Source organism: Ornithorhynchus anatinus, chromosome X5 (assembly GCF_004115215.2).
Source record: "Ornithorhynchus anatinus isolate Pmale09 chromosome X5, mOrnAna1.pri.v4, whole genome shotgun sequence".
Taxonomy (NCBI): Eukaryota; Metazoa; Chordata; class Mammalia; order Monotremata; family Ornithorhynchidae; genus Ornithorhynchus; species Ornithorhynchus anatinus.
In genome coordinates, this window is record NC_041753.1 from 31,206,212 (window position 1) to 31,225,881 (window position 19,670).

Here is a 19,670-nt window from a genome sequence, read left to right on the forward strand (position 1 = left end):
TCCTTGGACTAATGCTCATGATATGTGTGTGTGGCCACAGCACTGGGCTCGGGTAGCTGACATGCTTTTGAATTTGGTCCAGGTTTATTCTGAGGTTCTAACTTTATGTGCTGCCTCAGTTGGAACACTTAGGTCGCTGGGAACCCAGGAAAAGAGCCAAGCAGATCTGAAAAAAGAAACAGAAATATCAGGGAACATCACAAGCCATCACATACAAGAACACTACAATTATGGAAGAAGAAAATAAATATTTACCACATGGATATATACATCAAAAAACTACATCTATAGTACCCTGATAACATGTATTTGTGTCTAACATTGTTTAAAAGATTAGAGTATGTGACTGATAAATACAGATGTTTTGGACATCCCCACTCAGGACTTTTAACTTAGGCTGAGACTTCTCATGACTCCTTTTGAATTTCTGCTACTCACTACCCGATGGGAAATGCATCGCCTAAATCAGGCCCTAAAAGTGGGCCCAGACAAACCATCGCAGAGCTTAGCCATAGCTCTGTCCCTGTAGCTTTCAAAACTCTTCCGCCAGACATAAGAACAAGAAATGGATTTTATATGCAGAACCTAAAGGAAATTAGGGTAGGCCTAATGGAAATCAGGCTTGGTCGCTTATGAAACTCGGTAATCATTTCCCCACTATATTCCTTTTTCGGGGACCTGAGCACATTTGCCATGAGCAGATGCTTTTGTTCTTTGATTTTACTGACTTAGGAACAGCGGGAAGTTGTGGGGCTGATCTTGAGGGGGAGGTTGACATTAGTAAATTTGGGCCAGGCAATTTCCAAATAGGAGGTAGCCATTTGTGAGGTTATCAGAAATCACTTGGACCACAAAACTACTACATCAGATGCAAGTTTTTGTTTTATTTCACAAATTTAAAAGCTTATTTCACTAATATCCAAATGCAGTCTCCAGTGGGGATATAATAACTAACCTTGCTTGAAATACAAAATGATGCTCATTGATAAGATTCTAAGAAAGAAAATCTTCAGATTACAGGGAGTCCCATGCTTCTGGTGTCTAAATAGATGCCCTGATAGCAAACTGGGCACTTTGGGAGGAGCAATAACTCCTTCTGGCCAGTGGTAGACCATTTAGAGAATTGCATCATGCACCCAGGAAGGCACAAAGCCATCTTCTTAGTTACCAGGAAAGTTGGTCTTATTAACTTTATGGGTAGAAAAAGCTTCAATGCCTTTTGCCTTACGTTCTACTTATCAAACACTAAAATGAGAATATAGTGATTGCCCAGTGGTTTGATTTATTCTTCAACTCCCTAGATTGATTGGGTTTATCTCGTGGATAATGATGTCTGATGTGTTGTTAGAGGGAAACTCAGATATCCATACCTATGAGGTTAGCTGACAAGAAGGGCCACCATTACACTGCTCCTCCAAACATCCTTTGGAACCACAACTGGGGGCAGAATACTGGTACCACGGTTTGATGCAGTACAGCAAAACGTTCTTCTGGAGACTGAGTTAACATTTAGTAAATGATCAATAATGTAAAAACAGAATATTGTGGTAATGCCTTGGCCGGTGAGCTCACTTTTTGACTTGGCAGACTCTTTCCGATGTAATGTGAATGTATTTGACTAGGTAGTTTAATCAAAAAGTTTTTTCTGTATAAATGCCGTCCAATGACTGGGTAAAGGGGAAAATATTTGCCTACAAATGAGAAGAGGAAGCGTTTCCAAAAAATATTACAGAGCACAATGTTACATCTTTCCTATGATGAATGACAGGCTTAGGATTTCTTTTTAATACAAAACCATTTTTAACTTTTAAGAATAGTTACCATATATCTTTAAAAGTCTCCATGGGTTAAAAGACATCAATATATCAGAAAGTCAGGAAATTATTTTTCTATAAATTAGTCTTTAAGAACAGAGTTCTCCCCCCTACCCCTCACCCCACCCCATTCTGAATGCCAAACTCCCGACTGGCTCTCCGCTACAGCAACTTCATATCTGGAGAGTCGACATCTGTAAAAACATTTCTAATGAAAACACTGCTAATATACAACCCTCGGAGAAGCAAAAGAAATGAGATGTAAGTATCCAGCCGCCTTTCTACAGTTACATCCCTAATGCTATTGGCTTTGATGGCTTGTCTAATGAGGAAAGGACAGGTCACAGGCAGGCCTTCCTTCTCCAGTCCACTAAGTGAAATATTGGAGGTCCTCACTCTACCTATATCAGCTGGAGGATACATAGCTGAGAAAACAGATGCTGTATGTCTTTGGCCACTGAATCATGGAATATCCTTTCTCTTGATGGAAGGGAGAAGCATACAGACTCCACTGAAGGAAAGTAGAGAAGCAGCGTGGCCTAGTGGATGGAGCATGGGCCAGGGAGCCAGAAGGACCTGGTTCCGCCACTTGTCTGCTGGTTGACTTTGGGCAAGTCACTTCACTTTTCTGTATCTCAGTTACCTCATCTGTAAAATAGGGATTAAGAGTGTGACCCTCATTGGACATGGACTGTGCCCAGCGTGATTGCCTTGTATCTACTCCACTGCTTAGTACTGTGCCTGACATATAGTAAGCACTTAAATACCATTTTAAAAACAAAAAAACAAAAAACTAGGTAGAAAGTAAAAGGCAAAATAGGAGTACCTATAAATCTCCAACACTGCTTTGTATTTCAAAAATCACAACAACAAAGTACACTAAGTTCTGCCATAACACGTGTTTCCAATATGCCTCTGGGCCAAAATGCAATGAGGGAATTAGAGAATGTTCTTCTGTCAATGTGAGCCTGTTTGGGCTCAGCGTGATGCGTTATCGAAAAACAGCTTTGGTGCGAGGTGCTGGAACGGGTGAACAGTAAGTAGAGTGTGAGTTTTTCTTAATGTGAGGTTTGGCAAGAAGGCAACCTTTTGTTTTAGGAGAACTGGGTGTGTGAGTGAAATAACACCCATCTTTACCCAGCATAACACCCTTCTTCCAGGTAATAAGCCAAATAATTCAGAACCAAAAATTCCATGTCTGAGCAAATGGCTGAATTGTCCCTAGGGTGTACATAATTGCTTGTGTTAAAGTCCAGGATCTTATGGTTATGCCTCAAATGTAACAACCCAATAGTTTTAGTTACTTTTTTATGTCACAATCTAAATTTGATCACGTATGATATGAAAGTATTAAAATGTCAATCTCATAGGGCAGCACTCCTTTTTAGGCTGCAGGATTAAACACGATAAATCTCTGCCACTTACAGACCTTAAGAGTCAAACAATGGCATTTATCATTGTTATCAGTATTATTATTATTGTTATACTATTTTTTAAGAACTTATGTGCCAAGTACTGTGCTAAGCACTGGGGTAGACACAAGTTAAGTTGGACACGATCCCTGTCCTACATGGGACTCAGTCTAGAGAACAGGTATTAAATCCTCACTTTACAGATGAGCAAACAGTCACAGAGAAGTGACTTGCCCAAGACCACACAGCAGGCAAGTGGCAGAGCCGGGATTAGAGAACTCGGGTCCTCTGACTCCCAGGCCTGTGTTCTTTCCACTAAGCTATGCTGCTTCTCTATTTATTGAATGCTTCCTATGTGCAAAGCACTGTACTAAGCTTGGGACAGTACAATCCAATAGATTTGGTAGATATGTCCCTGCCCATAAGTAGCTTACAGATTAGAAGGGAATGGTATTTGCCTTTGATCCATCAACTCATGATGCTGAATCCAATCCACTCTCCCAAGACATCTGGTTTGATCCCAGAGTGGTCTTGAGCTGGACAGGGCAGCCAGTACCCAACCTGGGCCTGCCTCACTGCAGAGTTGGAAGCCCCTGGGGAGGCCTGGGAATCAGAGCCAACCTCCCTTAGGCTCCTGGACCTCCATAGCAGTGCCCACCTCCCTGATGGGCTTGGCATGGGCGGTGCCACCTCAGCCGTGCCACCTCAGCCCAGCACCTGACTCTGAGACACAGTGCCAGAGTGCTGCTGTCAGGCCTCTTTCCAAGCATTTCCATTTTTTTATTGCTAGAAAATGGGCCTCAAAATGGCTATAACTGAAAATGACCAAGCTTGCTCAAAAGCAAACCAAACTACATTGGGGGTGGGGGGGGGGTGGGAAGGGGGGCCACGGACGGACTTTTTCACTGACCGAAAGGGGTACATGAGCCAAAAGAACTTCCTTGCAGTTAAAAAGTTTCCCTTGCTGTAAGAAGGTTCCATTTCTTCCCCTTTGGCTCCTTATCCACCTTTCGCAGGGATTAAGAGTTAATGGATATCAAACAGTGTATATACCTTTCAGTCCCTGGGAAGTAAATAATCACCCTCTTTGAAGTAATGTAAAGAGTGTGAAATCTCAGACCTTATCCCCTTCAACTCACAGAAAAAGTTTCTGCAATTTAAACACTTTAGAAATAAACTAAATACTTGAATACTTGAATACTTTTTCAAATCCAAAAACGGAAGGGGAAAAGAGGTCCCGCAACTTGTGTGGTGACATTAACACAAAAACAAAGGAAGCATTTCTCCCACATGCAAAGGTGGCTTGGTTACAAGTACATACCGCTCACATTTGAAAAATAATAAAATTCTGAATTTGTTAAATTAAGTTGGAAAAAAATCACTTTATTTCAAAGCAAAGTCTAGAATCAATGAGAAGAGTTCCTTTGTTTTTTTTGTGGGTTTTTTTTTTTTAAAGTCTAAGGCCCCCTCTAGTGTTTGAAAATAGTATCACCAGCACACAGTAAAATTAAGGAAAGCATCAACGTTGGAAACAGGTCTTCCTTTGGCCACAAAAGACCACCACAGTTTCATTCAAATGGCATGAAATCAGTGCGAGAACCATGAAAGCGTAATTCATATTGTAACACATGCTGTGATTACTAACTACATAGCCCCCTTATTCATTATTCTCATTCCTCACAGAAATTACTGCTAGCTACGTTGCTGGTACGAGATGAATACTTTTTCAAATCCAAAAACGGAAGGGGAAAAGAGGTCCAGCAACTTGTGTGGTGACATTAATAACCATGTTAACTTACCTACCCAGAAATGAAACAAAAATTCCTTGATGTTACAAAATACCATTTTGTGTTTCTAGAAGTTTTGGTCAATAATGTCCATTTCCCAGTGGGAATGATTTTATGTTTGCCATTTTGGAAATGATGGAATTTGGGATGCTTATTATAAAAGTAACCTAGAAAATGTACTGCTATAAACAGTTGCCAAGTACACTAATAGAACACACTGTAAAAACAGAATAAACTGTTGCATTAGGGACAACAGTTATACCAATGTTTGGCTCTGAAGTCCCGGAAATTTTAAGGGAGCTTTAAAGGCTTGTGCCGACTTGGCACCCTCTAAGCACAACACATTATTCCCATTTTTCTTTTTTAAAAATAAACTAAAGGTGAAAAAAAATCAGCAAAGGGTTGTTTTTTTTTACTCTTTCTGATTTTCTCCTTTGAAACTTTAAAGCACAGGGTGTGCTCCCACTGAGGCCCAGAGGATTTGCATTAGTAACTAGTGGGAAGAAGTAAAGATTCCTGTATCCAACAAGAGAAAAGAATTCATCCTTGCAACTATGGCTGAAAGAGAAGACTGCTTATATTAGGCTCTTTCTTCACTTTCCTTGACTGTTATTAGGGGAACTCAGTGAAACCTGGAAGAGAGAAATAGAATGGATCTGGTTACTGAAAAAATGTTCTCCTGGAATCATCTAATATGTCATGTGGTTTCCCTGCAGTCAATGTACTGGTTTCTGCTTCAAAATCTTGCCATTTACATCTGTTAACTTCAGGGGGGATAGGAGAGAAAAGGACAGCTTGCAAAATGGGTGAAAGTTAATAAAAACAGGTTATATTAACAACTGCTCTAACCTTCTAAAAGATAGCTACAAATATAACTAAACAGCATTTGTAAAGTGCAACATTTTTTGGCTCAGCATGTAAAATTGTATCTAGGAATTATTCTTTGCAAGTACAAATTTAGTGAACAGCCATTTTGAAAGGTAGCCATCAACACAGAAATATCACTTAGAGTGAGTATATAAAAAGCAATTACAAATAAAAGCAGGGTAGAGTGAGAGGTAGAATACATTTAAAGGAACATAAAAGCCAAATAAATACTGTAAACTTTAACATGCAAATTTGGATTCTTAAAGAAAAAGGTAAAAACAGCAATTTCATAACTTTTTTCCATTTTCTGGGTTTTGTAATGTAATAAAAACAAACCTAGGTCTTCATAAGGCTACGAAAGATTTTTTCCAAATGTTACTAGTTACTGCCACTGCTTTTTGCCAACGCCTCTCTGATCTGACGGTCCAGTTCACTTATTAGTTGATCCTCGTGATTATATACGCCTGTTCTCATCAAAGTGTCTCTCTCTTCTATGAGGCGAGTCAAATGTTCATCTAAACCCTCTTCCACAGCCTTGCCGCAGGGACTTTCCACTCTTCCACTTGGAATATCCCTGGCCTCTGGGCATCTCTCTGGGTCCGGCTGCCTTAATCTGATAAACACAAAAACAAATGCCAATGTGGTATCCAAATACCACCCCTACTTTGTCATTGACCTCATACCATACTATTTGCAAGAATTACATTCTTTAACAAATCAGCAGTAATACCTTTTTAATCTACCTCAGCACTTAGTACAGTGCTTGGTACATAGTAAGCACTTAAATACGATTATCATCATTAGCAAAGTCTGCAGAAAGGAAAGGCAAAATAATGGTCTATTTTGAAATTAATAGGACCTGCTCATATCTGCAGGACCAACTATTTCAAACAGCATTTTAATTATGTTTTACGAAACTGTGAGAGTTATAGCTCTTTCCTGATTATATTTCTAAAAGGATCCAAACAAACCATGTACACCTTAAAGGAAACTGGTGAAATGTACACCGTGACATTTAGCATCCATCACGAAATTTCAGTCACATAAATGGCAAAAGATTATTTTAAGACTATTTTATCTGATACCTCTAATTAAAGGCATTAGGATTAGCAGGTGCCCCGGTTGAAGAACAGAAAGTCAACGTTAAAGAGGCTTTTATGTAGAAAAGCAGAGACTTATGGGAGTGGAAGGCTAACTGGGCTTAATATAGTCCTAGCCATGACAAAAAATGAACCTAATGGTTTTTGGCATAGACTTTCTATAATTCAAGGCCGATACATTTTATAAATGGGCCATTTAATGCTAAGAGCACCAAAGCCTTCCTCTACGGGACAGATGGCCAATTGAAATGTTCACTTAGGTGAACCGCCCACGTCTGAGTCAAAAGGAAAAATCATTCTAATACGCTACCTATTCAGTTTATTCCTTATATCTAGGAGTTCCTGTCGCTCTGTCTTCACAGTATCTTTCTCCTCTGCTGCCAGGTAACGTAGTCTCATGTGTTCTAGTTCTTCTTGCTGCTTTTTAAGACGGGCCATTGCGTTTTCTTGCTCGCGCTGAAAGACGAGTCAATAGACACTAAACGTTATGAACATATACATTTCATATGACACCGTGCACCCTGAAACCAAAACCAAGACTTTGTCACTGGCACAATGCCTGTCTGGGACCAGTAAACCTGGTGCCCGTAGTGGCTTTCTCTCAAGATCCAGCTGTGAGTGCAATGGGCTGTCCATATCTGGTGCCACTGCAGTGTCCATCACTCCCATATCATCTTCTCTATGTGCACTCATCATCATTATAATAATTGTGGTATTTGTTAAATGCTTACTATGTGCCAGGCACTATACTAAGCACTGGGGCGAGCACAGGCAAATCGGGTTGGACACAGTCCTTGTCTCACATGGGGCTCACAGTCTTAATCCCCACTGTACAGATGAGGTAACTGAGGCCCAGAGAAGTCAAGGGACACACAGCAGACAAGTGGCAGAGCTGGGATTACAACCCAGGACCTTCTGACTCACAGGCTCGTGCTCTATCCACTCTATCCACTAGCTCTATCCACATGCTGCTTCTCATCCCATCATCCCATTCTCTTCAAGGACCAAAGTGAACTAGAGAAGATTTAGGGTCATATGTAGACTCAGGGGTTCAAAGGGGAGTGGGATATGTACAGAAGCATTGTGGCCTAGTGGATAGAGTACGGGACTGGGAGTCAGAAGGACCTGAGTTCTAATCCCTCTCTGCCATTTGTCTGCTATGTGACCTTGGGCAAGTCACTTAACTTCTCTGTGCCTCAGTTACCTCAGATGAAAAATGGGGATTAAGATTATGAGCCCCATGTGGGACACAAGCTGTGTCCACCCTGATTAGCTTGTATTTACCCCAGCATTTACTACAGTGCCCGGCACATAGTAAACGCTTAACAAATACCATAAAAAGGGGTAGCAGGTCTGAGCTGGTGGCTGGTTGAGGCTGTCATGGTGACTGCTGCAATGGCAACAAACCCAGAATAAAGGGGCCCCAACACCCCTTTTCAACAGGACAGAAACACACAGATAATTTGTAACAAATGTTTGGAAAATCTCGAGTACTCTGCATTTTGGGAACTAGGAAAAACCTAGGTGCAATTCAACATTCAATAACGCTAGCAACTGGTTGGTGAACTATGCGGACATAAATCAAACCCCAGGGTTGGAAGCGATCCTATTAGGTCATCTATTCCACGCTGGACCGGGACTACACCCTTTACAAGCGGCCCCTGGGCTTAGGAACTGTTTTTCAGAAACTAACTGTATCTTAATGCTGCAAGTCCAAATCAGTTTTCACATAGGAACAGCATTATAAGTAAGGGGTTGGTTCCTGAACCAAGGTTGATCACTCAATTATTACCAAGATTACCCACAACTGTGGACTCAATTCTAGATGAGAAATACAGTTACATTAATGTATTTATAATGAATTAGAGAGGCTCTTCGATAGAGTAGCTGACTTATTTCTTTGGAAGTAAAATTGGCATGGCGACCCTCCCCAGTGACTCCGCTTGGTGATCAGGTTATTCCACTCTCTTTACAGTTTCTCCTGTTACCACCACCAGGTTCAAAAAATGATTTTCTCCTTTCCCTGTGGCTTCCACATACTTTCTTCACCTCACACTCCCCAACCCCAGCACCCGTGCCCCCAGTGCTAGTTCCATAATGGAGACTAATGTTGGAAGGTCAAAATCAATATGTTGTAAAGCTGGTGTAAAACTGTTGTGAATGGTGTACATTTAGAAATATTCACTGTAATTTGAAACTGCCTGTTCAGCTCACTGACTCTATGAACATACCGGCTGCCTCAAAGTCCAAACTTTGGAATAGGTATTCTGCGTTCCAAGTTCTAATGTTGTCCCTGGCTCACTGCTGGTGGTGTGGTTTCCTCATCTGAGAAATGGAGATAATGCTGTCCTACCCTCCCTGTGGTATTCTGAGGTTTAACAGTAGTCAGAGAGCTCCTTGAAATCTGTAGTTGAAAGGCATTCTGAAAGTCAAAACCATTTGCGTTTTACCTCTTAGAAATGAAAGAAAAATGTTGAGATTTTCACTCTTCATAAGATGGGTGTGATATTTCACCAACTCCTTAACCCTAATATAGCTTGAAGTACACTCAAACTACTTAAAAGTATATATTTCAAAGTACTCAACCATCATCAACTAAACAATCCTCACAACGCAGCAATGAGTTAGATAAGGACAAAGGACCCTAAAGTAATGCCTCCATTTACTCTTCAAAATAAAAATAGCAGGAAGTTCATTCAGGCTGTTCCTCATGCCATTGCCCAACTCAAGAGAGGGAAGCAAAGCTACAGAGGTCAAGTGATTTGTTCAAAGAACAGAGAAAAATCACAAGGAGGGTGGGGAAGAGAGAGAGGGGGAGAGGGAGAGAGAAAGGAAGAGAGAGGGAGAGGGAGAGGAAGAAAGAAAGAGAGAGGGGAAGGGCGGGGGGGAAGAGAGACAGAGAGAGAGAGATGAGAGCCAAGTGTGAAATGATGAAGTTTGCCCTCCCAAATTCTGGGTTTAATCCATGCCTCCCTTCATGAGATCTTTCTATAGAGAGGCATCGTTGTTAAACTATGGGTTAGGTCACAGACTTTAGGAGATTACAGCCTTATAAATTTCCAGAAACATTCTGTTCCCCTCAAAGTAGAATAAATAAGAGCCAAAGTATCATGTGCATCTCATGAAAGGACGGAAGGCTTGTACATTAAGATTGATGATGACCAATCTGAAGAGGATCTGCATTTGAAGTTACATGTGATGCTAACCTCTTTTTAAACTCAAATTTCTCTTAGGAAAAATAAAATGAAATGAAAATCTCTAATACACTTCGTGTCACACTGTGGCAAACCAACCCCATTTTCATGGTTTTGTGAAAATATGTACATTCACATTTTGAAAAACTATTCTATGAGAGCCCAGAGTCATAGAAAATGCTGAATAAAACAATTAACGGGACAGAGACAGCATGCCAACTATTAGCTAAAAGCACATAACTGGAAATAGAATGCATGTTTTCACGGTAACCTTAAATTTATTTGGGCTCAGTTCAACTAGGCCCATAGTTCCATTCTTAAACAAGTCCATCTGCAATGGCTGCCCCTCCCTAATACAGTTTAAAAAAAGTCTGGAGGCACTTGCTAGTTTGTACACAGAGCAATTGGTTTCACTTATTCTGGGCACATGAACCTGTGCACATATATATGCACAGCGAAAGCTGAGGATTTAACTAGGAATAAAAAAAGACAGACTTCAAGGCAATGATTTTTTTTTCAGGCTCAGATTATTCCCTCATAGCCATGCCTGGAGATTATCCTTCTCCATGATATTCGCTTCAAGACTATTAAACGTGTAAAACCACAAACCAAACGAAAACAAAAAATGTCAAACTCTGTTATATCTACAGCCCATTTAGCACCTTGCTAGTGCTTAAGGTCCTTGAGTGGGGGAAAGGGACTTTCTGATCCCAGGCATCCCAGAATAACTTCAGGCTCCACCCTCCCCCTTCCCTAAACTACATATGGACACCCTAAGGGCTAACACTTATGTCTGTTTACACCTTCCTTAGAATTCATGTATATTTGTCCACTCAATTTGTTTTGACTGTGTGGGTACATATTTTTATGTTTTGGACTCTTCTGTTTAAGACTCTGTGGGCAGGGAAAACGTCACTTGGGTACTCCAAGCTACCTAAGCACCTATTACAAAAAGCCTCATCAAGTGGACACTCAGTAAATGCTACTGCTACTACTCCTACTACCACTACCACCACAACCACTCCTAGGGCCCTTATTCTGACCCACCCCTTGATAAGAGCAGCTTTGATGATTTTATCCTGGTCTCACTCTTTTCTACACTGCTGATAAAATTCAGCATTCAGCAATATACACCCTTCCCAGCTGTTGTCTTTGCTGCTGTAAAGGTTCCTTTAACTCTTCTAAAACAACAACAACAACAACAACAACAAACTGGCAGATCAAAAGAGAAGAAGGGCAAGGTATTCAGACTTGGACCAAACAAGCAGTCTATTTCATTAATCAAAATGAGGGATACGCTCACATTGGACGAACTGTTAGGTGCACTGTTGACCTATGAAATGAAGGGAGAACATTCTTATATGACAAAATGTTCAACCCAGATCTGTTTTTCTTTAGCATCTCCCGACACCTCACTCTTGGAGAATGTCTATGTGACCATAGCAAAACCCTACAGAAATGTCTTCCTAGGAAAAATATTTGCCATACCTATGGAGAGGGACTGTGTTCTTTTAGCAATAATTCACCCTTTATAAACTGCATAGTGTTTATCATTTTATAAACAGCAAGCTCTAACTCAGTAGTTAAAGTATTAGTGTAGCAATAACTCAGTATTTTTACATTTTTAGTTAAAATAAAAATTACACCTAAAATGAGCAAATGAGTTCCCTTTAACAAAATATGGGGGATGTTACAGAATATCTTTTCAGAATTACCTAAGCAGGTACCCAGGTGCTCAAATAACTGTGATAAGGAATGTTACTTCCAGCTTTTGTTGGGGGGAAGGGGGTAGGGAAAGGAGCACGGCCCTCCCCATCTTCCAAGCCCTTCTAAAACCCCAACTCCTTCGGGAAACTTTCCCTGATCATTTGCAAAACCCCCATCGTATCAAATCAACACCACCCTTGGCAGGCATATATTTCATTCCTATCCTCGGCATTTATTTTCAATACATGTCTACCTATGCATATGGTTTGTATATTTACTGCTCTGTTCAATTATTCAACTATTTTCACCCCAATACATATCTATTAATTACTTCTTGCTCCTATTTGGAATTAATTCTAATTTTTGCCGGACTACCCTCATTAGATTGTAAGATTCTGGAGGGCACTGATTGTTGTGTCTTACTTCTGTTGTCCTGTCCTAAGCTCTTAGGACAGCGTTGGACACTAAGTAGACACCTAATAAATGCTATTGATGACGATGACGAGTCTTTATTTATGTTTGGTGATGAAATTGGCACCACTTGAAATTCTTTTAGATACTTTGGTACACTTTCATTTTTTTTTTAGTGCTCAAAGTAAAAAACATTTCTTAAAACAACCTCCTCTTGCAGAACTCATTTAATAACAGGCCTCCTCAAAACAACATTGTTCTCTAGGTGATTTATCCATTTTTGTCCTTTGTTATGTTACTTGCTTTCGGAAATATCAATCTCCTTCCTCCCCTCCCCACCAACCAAATATGTCAGGGAAAAGCAGGAGCAGGTAATCCAGGTAGGCTTCTCTCTAAAAATTGACCCAGGAAGAAGAATTTGGTCTCCTTTGTGCACACTACATGTGCCCAACTGATATCCTTTGGGTGTACTGTCACCCAAAGGACACCCTCATCCTCTTGCAGGAGTCCCTAAACTGGGCATCATCTGGCCAATCCCACATCCCTCCAGAACTGTAGCTGGGAGAAGCCTCCCGAGGCAGTCCTAACTACCTGGTGAGCCTGGAGTATGCACACCGAGGGGCTTTGAGCCCAGCACATCATCACTCCTCTTTCAGACTTGGGGCGGAGGGCCGGAGGAGAGCAGAGAGGAAGGAGGCTCCCAAGAGCCTTGCCACAGAGAATTCAGGCTCAATGTAAATACTGAGGAGAAAAAAAAAAAACTCTGGTCTTAGAAGAGACTGAAAATTGTTGTGGTCGTTTGATCTTTGGAAGAGCACTGGCTATCTTTCTAGGAGGCACAATACTACAGAAAATTCTCTAGAATATTAAGTATTTCTTCCAGCATTCTTTCCCCTTCTCCTTAAAGGGTATAGCATCCTGAACTTGTTGTCCAACAGTCAGTGTTTTGCCCTCGGGTAAAACTCCATTCTTTCCCCACTAAGCAGACACATTTTTAATTAGGGTCAGCATTGGGCAATTCTTATATGCCGTAATCACGGCTGCTTAATCATCAGAATTCCTTCTTTGAAGGAGAAAGGATCTTAATCTACCCTAAATTTTATGAGGAAAAAAATGAAAGTCTCAAAATATTCCTGAATTTTGGGGTTGGATAGGGTACATCAATAGTAAAGTAAAAAATCAGAAACTGGTGAGAGAAATCCTCCACATTGCCAGGTGCTCTGAGCAAGAGGATCCTCAATCAAGTAAACCCAATCCGTATTTTGCCATAGCTGCCTATAAATCCAGAAGGGAGATGTAAACATACATACCCTAGACTAAACAATGGCTAAAAAGCGGCCACTACTCACTCTCCCACTCACACATACCATGCAAGTCTGTGGGAAAAACTTACAACTGAAGCTAAGGAACTCAAGTAAAGTTTTCTGAAAATAACCCAGAGCTGACAAGTCAGTAGGAGGGCCTGGATGGTTTCAAGACACAGTTTTTAACCAAGAGTTGGACCTCCAACTGTTATTTTAAACAAAGATTTACATCCCATCCTTGGCTAAATTACTTGTAAATTAATCAAATTAATTACTCCGAGTGGATAAGCAGGACACTGGACAAGATAGTGCCGATGTCAGCCAACAGAGTCTGTGTTGCTTTAAGAAAACTCTTTTGAAACAGAACTATAGGATACAAATATGGTAAAGGATTTTCAGCCTCCAAAAGATTGGGTGGTTCCCCTTTCTGAAGTGAATATACTTCATTCCAATACAATCGACGAGTGACCATTTCTTTCTGCTCTTTCCACATGAAAAAGGATGGGCTCCAAGCCTCTTGTTAACCAAGGCCTGGTATTCAGGCATTTTCAGGAGGTGCACTGCCTCTCTCTCAAGCCACGAGGCACACGGTGCCCAAGACTGTAAGCTCCTTGTGTGCAGGGAACATGCTTACTGATTCTGTCATCCTGTACTCGCCCAAGCCCTTAGTATACTGCTCTGCACACAGTGAGCACTCAAATACCATTGATCGATGCACCCCGATTGGCAGCTTACTGCAGCAGCGGAGCACTAATGCCACCTCGGGGGACGTCATGTCCCTGCGTAGGTCACTTCCACACTAGAAGAATCTGATTCAGTACTGTACCGTCTCTGTGTATTTGATAACTAAATTAATTCAAGTGCTTGAATGGGTTTAAATATAGCACAAAAATAATAGTCAATGGCAGGAAAGGGGAAGATTAAAAGCCACCTGACGACAGTGAAGGGGAACTACCGAAAATCCTTATTAGCGAATTTCTTACCCGAATGCTACTTTATCAACAGCATTACACTCGGTCCTGAAATTCTAGACGCAAAATATTCAGGGAACTTTTTCCTAGTTTTCAAAATTACGAAACCCATTTTCTGTGTAATACTAATTTTATATTGACCATGATTGCAGCTGAAGCCCAACACAAGCAGATAACAAAGATACTTTATAATTTGGAAATACTGACTTTTATGATTGCAAATCAAAAGAAAAGATTTTTCTAAATACTTAAGTAGATTATGCCTTTTTAATTCACAAATTGACTGTACTAGGTCACCTTTGAGTAATGGAAATCTCTGTTTAAACATTTCTTTGGCAATGGGCACAAAGCATTAGATCTCATTTCCAAGACTTACCAGCTGGGTTTTGTCATTAACATTTATTAACAATCTAAGATATGGCTTTCAACGTCTGATCCTCACTACACAAATGTTTTGTATGGTCCTCCAGAGGGCTTTGGTGTGACGAATTACTGGCAGAGATTACATCCCCGTGGCTATTCACCAGAGGCAATGCAAAATTAACATGGTACTAATCCAATTTAAACAAGAAATTGCACAAACAATCCTATGAACTAAAACAGATCTAAAATTCCAATTTTATTTTTAAATACAATAATGTGTTATTAATCAAGGTTCTTTTTTTTTAAAAAAAAAAAAGTTAAGTGAATTTCACACCATCAGAAAACTGCCAAACTGGACAGTGTCATAGCTAAATCTTCCTCCCCAAGACATTAAGTTCTATAAATTGACTATAGAGTTATTTCCAGTTTATAATCCTGGTGCTAGAGTAGGCCTACTCCACCAGGAGGGCATAAAAAAAAATACCCATGCTCCCCAAAGTCCATGGTTCACTGTGCCACTCCTTAAGAAGAGGAGGGTATGAATGCATTAGTGTATTAAAGGAACATTACTAGTAGAAGAATTATGTTGAGAAAAATTTGGGGAAGCATCACCTTGGAGTCATGGAGGAGTATTAGATCTGATTTGACTATATATGATTTAAGGATCCTACAGTGACTTGAATGGAAAAAAGGAAAGACAATAGCGATACAAGGACTTTGGTTATGTTCTCTCAGTAGATAGGGGTGTGTAGTGAGAGTTTCTTGAGAAAAAGTTTGTAGCAAAGGAATTGGAGCACTCAGAAAAAGTCAAACTATGGATGAGAGGGAAGGAGCAAAAAAGTTTACATGTGAGTTCAAGGGGAAGTCAGCAGGGGAAGGCCAAAAAGAACAGGGAAATCATAACGGGAGGGCCCCGCCTCACCCTGCTCCTCTAACAGAAGGTGCCTTTCAGTGTCTTAGGGCAAAGTTAGAGAGTACAGCTTTGAAAATAACTACAGCTGTCCCATATTTTATTAAGAACATGATTTTATCTAATGTCACACGATCAAAGCTTATTAAAAATTACATGCAAAGAAATAAGATCATTCAGTTAACAAGTAGCGAAGAAACACGGCCTAGCGCAAAGACCACAGGCCTGAGAGTCAGAAGACCTGGGTTCTAATTCCAGCTCTACCACTTGCCTGCTCTGTAACCTTGGGCAAGTCACTTCTCTGTCCTCAGTTTCCTCATCTGTGAAATGGGGATTCAATGCCTGTTGTCTGTCCCACTTAGATCGTGAGCCTCATGTGGGACTGGCACTGTGTCGGACATGATAATTTTGCATCTACCCCAGTGTTTGGTGTGGTGCTTGGCACACAGTAAGTGCTTAACAAATACCACTATTATTATCGTTGACGAAAGTCTATGGGGTATGCCTAAACTTTAAAATGTTCAGGTCAAATCAATCAATCAATGGCATTTATTGAGTGCTTACAGTGTGAATAGCACTCTACTAAGCCCTTCGGAGAATATAACACAATAGGGTTAGTAATAATGATGGCATTTGTTAAGCTCTTACTATATGTGAAGCACTGTTCTAGACACGCTCTCTGCCAACAAGGAGCTTAGAGTCCACAGGGGGAGACAAACATTAAAATGAATTATGGATATGTACATAACTGTGGGGTATCAACTGCTTAAAGGGTACAAGTCCAAATGCCCAGGTGATGCAGAAGACAGATTGTAAACCCGGTGTGGCCAGGGATTGTCTCTATTGCTGAACTGTACTTTCCAAGAGCTTAGTACAGTGCTGTGCACACAGTACGTGCTCAATAAATACAATTTAATTGAATTTAGAGGGAGTAAGGGGAATGAGGGCTTAGTTTGGGAAGCCTTCTTAGAGGAGATGTGATTTCAAGGTAGGGAGAGTGGTAGTACATAGTGCATGATGGAGGAGGGAGTTCCAGGACAAAGAGAGGACATTGGCAAGGGGTTGGTGGCAAAATAGAAGAGATCAAGGTACAGTGAGTAGCTCGGCATTAGAGGAGTGAAATGTGAGAGCTATGTTGAAGTAGATCAGCGAGGCAAGACTGGAGGGGGCCAGGTGATTATGTGCTTTAAAGCTGGTCGTAAAGAGTTTCTGTTTGATTCAGAGGTGGATGGGCAACCACTGGAGGATCTTGAGGAGTAGGAAGATGTGGACTGAATTTTTTTTTTTTTAATGATTCAGACAGTAGAGTGAAGAAAGGATTGGAAGGGGGAGACAGGAGGCAGAGAGAACAGCAAGGAAGCCAATGCAGCAAAGGTGGGGTACAATAAGTGTGTGGATCTGTGTAGTGGCAGTTTGGATGGAGAGGAAAAAGTGGCTTTTAGCGATGTTGTGAAGGTAGAAATGGCAGGATCTGGTGAAAGATTGAATATGTGGGTTAAATAGGAAAGATGAACCAGTGATAATGCCAAGGTTAGGGGCTTGTGAGACTGGGAGGATAGTGGTGTTGTTTTCAGGAATGGCAAAGATAAAGGGGAGGGCAAGGTTTGGGTGGGAAGATGACGAGTTCTGTTTTGGACATGTTAAGTTTGAGATAACAGTGGGACATCCAAGTAGAGACACCCTGCAGGCAGGAGAAAATATGGGACTGTAGAGAAGGAGAGAGGTCAGGGCTGGAGAGGTAGATTTGGGAATCACCTGTTCAGAGATGGTAATTGAAACCATGGGAGCAAACAAATACAAATACCAACCAAATAAGTTCTCTAAGGGAGTAGTTGTAGGTGGGAGAGAACAGTGCAACAGAGCTGGTAGACATATTCCCTGCCTACAATAAGTTTACAGTCTAACTTCTTGATATTTAAAGAATGTCTGTTTTTGTCTATTTGGGGGTTGTTTAGGAGAAAAGAAAATGAAGCAGAGCAAAATAACTCAGGAGAGAAGGAAGGTCAATGTGGAAAAATTTCTCTATGCTGGCAAAAATTACCATTTATTCTCCGGAACTAATTCCTAGTGTGTGTGTGTTTAAATTTCTGAGACATCAACGTAGGGTATGTTAAATGGAGACCATGTGCCTTAATCATCTGCTTATTTCCTTCAACAATAAATCACTTAGTGGAGAGGTATCACCCCCTGGGTCCCAAGTAGGTAGATGAAGGGTTTGCTAGAAAAAAATGAAAGAAAAGTGAATAAAACTGTGAAAGGGTAGGTTGTCAGAAAAGACCCCCAATTTCTTGAAGTGGAGATGTACAAAGGATGAGGGACACTTTTAAAATGGAACTTTCAATAGTTCTGGGGGCTGGAGGGAAGGGGGAGGGAATGGGTGCAAGTAATATTCTCTCTACTACAGTGGGAAAAGTAAGAAAATCCTTAAATCTTTAACAATATCACCGATGGATTCAAATCCTGGAAAAAAAAGAACAGAATGGTTATAAAACCAAGTACGCCAAAGCCTGAAGTGGAACCAAGCATTAAAACAAAAACTAAACTTACCACATGCCTCTGCTGTAATCTAATGACATACCTGCTTCAGTCTTGCAAGCTCTTTCAAAGCTCGTCCCCATTGCTGCTTGTAATGTAGTTTAGACTTAGTAGCGGATTCCAACTTTCTTTCAAGTTCAACCTAATAGTGATTAAAATCATATCAACTGAAACACCATACCAGTGTGTACAATCATTGAAAGATGATATATACAAAGAGTCTGGCTTAAGAAAAGAGTTTATGTAGTGTAACATACGACATCATCTAAAGCTGTTATGCAATTCAGTGTAAATATTATGGCATATGAACATTTTCTTGTTTAAAATATAGCCTTATTTTTATTGCCTAACAGCCTATACAAAAAGGAACTAGATTAGTCTTAGCCGCCAGACAGTTAGTATAAACTTGGTTATATATATATTACATTTATATCGACATATACACAAACGTGAGCGTGCACACACACAGACGCCCCCCACCCCCTTGGTGGAGTGAAAAACACCCATTCGTTTTATCGATAAAAATCACATGTTAACCATTCCAATTTAGTGGGAACTCATTTTAAAAACTAAATTATTCTTCTGGATAGTGCATCTAAGTGGCATTTGATCCTAAAATGTAGAAGAAAATTGAGAGAAAGCCTAGATCTTGTGTAATTTTTATAACAATATTTTGGCAAAATTCTAGGACCTTCATATGTTCGAACAGCACATAGGATAAAGAGTCAAAAGGTATTTGAAAATTATTCAAAAGGGAATACAACAGAAGTGGAAATGATGTCCTTTTAATATACGCACTTTTTATTTTGGATTGTCCCTCAAGTATTCGAAGAAAGATACTAAAATGGTTGAATCAGAAATGGTTATTTTTACTTGCAACAGGCAATCTGTTGTGTATGAAATGAAGCCAACTTGGCTACGATTTAGGAATGTACTTTCTCAAAGTCTCAAAGCAAGGACCAAGCAAATTAATGAAGCCAACAGACAGTTTTACTATTTAAGTGATAATGTAAAATCTGCCCACGTTTCAGTAAAATACTGTTATTCTGAAATGACCCAACAAGCCAGTTTTTCAATGTAAAATAATCCAATCTTTCCCACACCACTCCCAATGTTCTGCAGGCAAATGAAGTGTTCCCAGTCCAAAAATTCAATCTTTGGAAAATTCAGATGTAAATAAAATGAAAGGAAAAGAAGATCGCCAAATTCCATTTAGCATTAACCAACTTGAGGCCTTAATCAAAAACCACAATAATAAGATACTGGCTATTTTGAGTCATGGTCCTTTATGAATA

The 19,670-nt window shown here is 40.3% G+C and overlaps 1 protein-coding gene across 4 annotated transcripts in view; it reads right to left on the reverse strand.

The window, feature by feature from the left end:
- Positions 1-4,588: 4,588 nt before the first annotated feature.
- Positions 4,589-19,670, reverse strand: part of CEP120 (centrosomal protein 120) — a 70,630-nt gene continuing 55,548 nt past the window's right edge. For 3 of the 4 annotated variants that reach the window (XM_029055940.2, XM_029055937.2, XM_029055938.2), the window contains 3 exons: positions 18,419-18,517; positions 7,291-7,436; positions 4,589-6,493 (listed from right to left, as the gene is read on the reverse strand). In XM_029055940.2, coding sequence (XP_028911773.1) covers positions 6,259-6,493; positions 7,291-7,436; positions 18,419-18,517 — 480 coding nt within the window. In that variant the 3' untranslated portion in view covers positions 4,589-6,258. The remainder of the gene's footprint in view (positions 6,494-7,290; positions 7,437-18,418; positions 18,518-19,670) is intronic. The other variant, XM_029055939.2, reaches the window with a different exon arrangement.